At 35.9% G+C, this 4,286-nt stretch overlaps 1 protein-coding gene across 1 annotated transcript; it reads right to left on the bottom strand.

The window, feature by feature from the left end:
• Positions 1 to 1,227: 1,227 nt before the first annotated feature.
• Positions 1,228 to 3,976, bottom strand: LOC133791894 (uncharacterized mitochondrial protein AtMg00810-like). The gene is made up of 3 exons (XM_062229801.1): positions 3,451 to 3,976; positions 2,090 to 2,233; positions 1,228 to 1,532 (listed from the first exon to the last, which is right to left on the bottom strand). Exons 1-3 carry the CDS (start codon positions 3,974 to 3,976, stop codon positions 1,228 to 1,230), a joined length of 975 nt encoding a protein of 324 aa, XP_062085785.1.
• Positions 3,977 to 4,286: the final 310 nt, after the last annotated feature.

The raw sequence follows: 4,286 nt of genomic DNA, 5'->3' as shown, positions 1-4,286 counted from the left end.
GTTCTTTGTGTGTTGAGAACATTTTTGGAAGATCTTGGTGTGAGATCTCAAGGATTTTGTCGTACAAAAAGATAGCAGCAAGGAAGGACTTGAGGTAATTTTCTATTCATCTCTTTGATTCAATATATATATGTATGTGAAGAAGTAGATCTAGAAATCTTGTGGGGTTAAATTAATAATTTTGATTGTTGTTTCACTGCGTATAATCTCTGATTTGATCTATAAAAACCAACAAATGGTACCAGAGCCATCTTCACATATATATATTAAATCTGTGTGGGTTTAGATTTATGCATTTATTTATTTATGATGAATGAATGGATGACTTAATATGATTGAATGCATGGGAATGTTGAATCGTTAATTGTATGGTGTTTTTGGGTTAGGATTTATTTATGATTATATCATTGTGTAAGCTATTAAGGGGCATAGGATTTATGTAATTTTATTTGGTTTTTTGAAATCATAAAATTGTAATTCCGATCACACAAAGTCAAAATGGAGCCCGGGATTCAGAATTCACTCACCGTTCCTCCGATCCGTTGCTGGGGACGTCTGTACGGTTCCGGACAGTGGGCCTCAACAGCACTTTTTAGTGCCACATGTCCCCGTCTTACTAGTCTATAATTTTTTTTATTTTTCTGAAATTAATCTGTTATTTTTATAAAATTTTAAAATGTTAAATATCCTATTTGTTAGAAATTTGATATTTAAATAATAAGATATTTTTGTTATCCTAACAAACTTTTTTTTTAATATCTTATTTAAAAATTTATTTTTTAAAATAACATATTTTAGTTAAATTTATTTCTGTTATTTAATTAAAAGTTGTATTAATTAGTGGAAAATAAATTATGATTATTTAAAAATTTTGTTTTAATTAATGAATATAATTAAAAAATTGTTTTCTTATTATTATTCTAGACCAACGACACATATTCTACCGAAAGTAAAGTGAAGAACCCTTAAAGAGATTTAAGCGATTTTTATTTTATTTTTTATTTTATAAAGAAGTTATAAAATTAGAAATACTCAAACACCTGGTTCAACTTGCATTTCATAAAGGGAATTTGCAACGAGTACAATCTAAGCTAAACTAAAAATAAAAATAAAAATAGATAAAGTATTCTATTCATCTATCTCTTCTACATCAGAATCCACATAACGAGGATCATTGGTCTCGAAAGCTTCATCATCGCTAATATTTGCTTCATTCTCGAAAGCTCTTCATTGATCAACCACTTCAGCAAAAGGAGACCCAAGGAATCCAAAATCCATGTCTTTATGTTCAATCCAAATCCAATAAAGGCGATCATATAGACCTTCGTTGTAGTTTTCAACATACTCATTGCTATTTTTTAAGTCTTCAATGATTTGTTCACGCTCAAGTGTTGAATCCTCTTTATCAGCAAGCTTTTTCTTCACCTCAGTGAACTCTTCTTCAATTATGGAAAGTTTCCACTTGATCTGCGAAAGATCCTCCAAAGCCTTATCAAGCTCATTCTTAGTCTTGGCATGTTTCCTTTCAGATTCTAAAAGCAGCTTTTCCACCTTGTCAAATTCTAATTTTTTTCTCCGACATTCCTTTCTAGGAGGCGGTGAGTCCTATCTTCTTCTTAGCTTTTTGAAGATCTTTAGAGACTGAAGCAGGTCTCTCACCATTATTAAGTCGAGGATAGATCTCTTTGAAAGACCGACACGAAGTCAAATAAGCCTAGGAAGAGGAAAATAAGGTCAGATTATAAAATCTATAATAGGAGTAAGAGTACAATACAAAAGGGCAAGTAGAGACCTCAGTCAACTTCTCAAAATAAGATCGAAAGATTTTAGGTACGGGGGAGATCCTACAGTTAGCTTTTTCCACTTTTCATCATTAACATTTTCATCACAACAAACAAGAGGAAGGCTAAGCCGTTCAGGAAGCTTGGACAGAAGCTGGTCAAGTCCTGAGGTGGGCAGAGACCGGTTCGCATCCTCATGATGTGTAAAAGATTATTTAGCTTGTAAACTGTTCCCAAAATCTGTGATAAGACTATCAATAGTTTTTTTTTTTTTTGTAAGCTAAGACTATCCAAATGAGCTTTCTTACTCTTTTGAGATTCTGAAGCAGAACCATTCTCATGAACAAGGGTTGGTGCAAGTTTGTTCCAATAGCTCGAACCATGCGCATAGGCTAATAACCTCTCAACAATAGCATGCAGAGGAGCAGGACGAGTATGAACTGAAGGCGCTCCTAATGAAGGGGCATGGGGACCAGCTCATTTAACACATGATGCATCATTCAACAAAGAAGGTATTTATGTGAAGAAAACATCATGTGATTAAGAATAGTTGTAAGAACTAAAGAAATATACACAGTTCGCTCACTTACTAGCAAATGGTCGATTGCGATTTTCACGACCTTTTCCTCTTCATGTAGAAGCGTTCTCCATTAAGACTCTAGCTCTACTAGAAATTAGACCAAAGTGACAAAGCTTCTCAGTAGTTCCAAGCTCCCTAAAATCTCGTATGGAGTCAGGAAGGTCAGAAAAGTCTTGAACTCCGGTCAGTTGATATGTAGATAGACTAGGGCGATGACAGTTAACTACAAAAGAGAACAATTTTGGTAAGTATGACAAGTAGTGGCAATAATACAAGACAAACACAAATTCACTCACTAACTTTCATAAAAGGCCCATAAGTATCAGGCTCAAAATAAAGGAATTTTTTTTTCCACACTTTCATGTTATCCTTAATATAAAGGATTTCTTGAATATTAGAATTACCACCCCACTTGCTGAGATCATAAAAGTTCTCCAGGAGAGACTTTAATTGAAAAATATATGTCACCTCCTCAAGTGTAGGTGCTGATAATTTTGCAAAATAGACAAAGGAGATTTTAGAGAGAATCAAAAGGGAGGCTAGGTTTTCATAATATCAAAAGAGATGAAAATAAGAGTACAAGAGCAACAAAATATATAGACAAAATAAAGAGAGGCTAAAAGATTAAACTACCCTTACATAATAATAAAACTTATATTATTAACATCCCCTCAAACTCACGATGCATTTGCGGGAAACATCGAGAGTTTGCTAACTAAGAAACGAAAACGAGAAATAGTATGAGCCTTCGTAAACAAGTCGGCAATCTGCATAGCGGAAGTGACAAATGGTAAAGTGATGGTCCCATTCTGATAGTGATGACGAGTAAGATGACAATCTATCTCAATATGTTTCGTGCGCTCATGAAAAACGGAGTTGCGAGTAATCTGAATAGCACTAACATTGTCACAATGCATCGGAGTGGGATCTGAGAGAATAACACCCATATCAGCAAGTAACCAACGCAACCAAACAATTTCAGCGGTAGTGGAGGCCATGGCACGATATTCTGGTTCTGTAGACGATCGAGAGACAACAGTCTGTTTTTTACTCTTCTAAGAAATAAGTCTCCCAAAAATATACAAAAACCAGTGGTAGATTTGCGGTCAGTAAAATCAACACCCCAATCTGCATCTGAGTAGGCACGTAACTCTAAAGTTGACGTAGATGGAAAAAACAGACTCTGAAATTGAGTTCCCCGAAGATATCGAAGAATACGAAGCACAGCTGCCCAATGAACGGTAGTGGGAGATGCAACAAACTGACTGACAATGTGAACTGCATAAGCGATGTCTGGCCTGGTGATAGTAAGGTACACTAAGCTACCAACCAGAGTGCGATATAGAGAGGGATCTGACAAGGCAACACCATCAGATAAAGAATACCTAGCATTAAGCTCAAGAGGGGTATCAAAAGTGCGAGCATCAGAGAGACGAGCCGGATCGAGAATATCAGCAATGTACTTAGATTGAGAAAGAATATAGCCACGAGGAGAGTAAGCTACTTCTATCCCTAAAAAGTACCGTAGGGAAACCAAATCTTTCATCTCAAATTCACGAGTCAAGTGCGTTTTCAACTCCGCTATCCCATTCGCATCATCACCGGTGATAATCATATCATCAACATATAAAGAGAGTAAAGTGCAGCCAGAAGAAGTACACCTAACAAAGAGAGTTGAATCATGTGCGATGGGGTGGAAGCCGAGAGAAGTAATCACGATGGAAAAATTTTCAAACCAGGCTCAGGGAGCTTGTTTAAGCCCATAAAGAGCCTTCTTCAATCTGCAAACTTCTCCTGAATTATGAGGAACACCTGGTGGAGGAACCATGTAAACTTCTTCTTGAAGAGTCCCGTTCAAGAAGGCGTTTTTAACGTCCATTTGATAAATGAACCACTGTCGAGCAGATTCAACAGCAATGAGAGTA

Source organism: Humulus lupulus, chromosome 7 (assembly GCF_963169125.1).
Source record: "Humulus lupulus chromosome 7, drHumLupu1.1, whole genome shotgun sequence".
NCBI lineage: Eukaryota > Viridiplantae > Streptophyta > Magnoliopsida > Rosales > Cannabaceae > Humulus > Humulus lupulus.
Note: the sequence above shows the minus strand (reverse complement) of the source record. Positions and strands in the feature narration are given on the sequence as shown.

Excerpts from the sequence above, each read along its gene's own strand:
- LOC133791894 (XM_062229801.1), bottom strand. The coding sequence starts at position 3,976 with ATGATTATCACCGGTGATGATGCGAATGGGATAGCGGAGTTGAAAACG. Across the intron at positions 2,234-3,450 it reads TGACCGCAAATCTACCACTG|GAGCGCCTTCAGTTCATACT; the intron begins GTTTTTGTATAT and ends CCCCTTCATTAG. Across the intron at positions 1,533-2,089 it reads TGCTTCAGAATCTCAAAAGA|AATCTGAAAGGAAACATGCC; the intron begins GTAAGAAAGCTC and ends AGCTGCTTTTAG.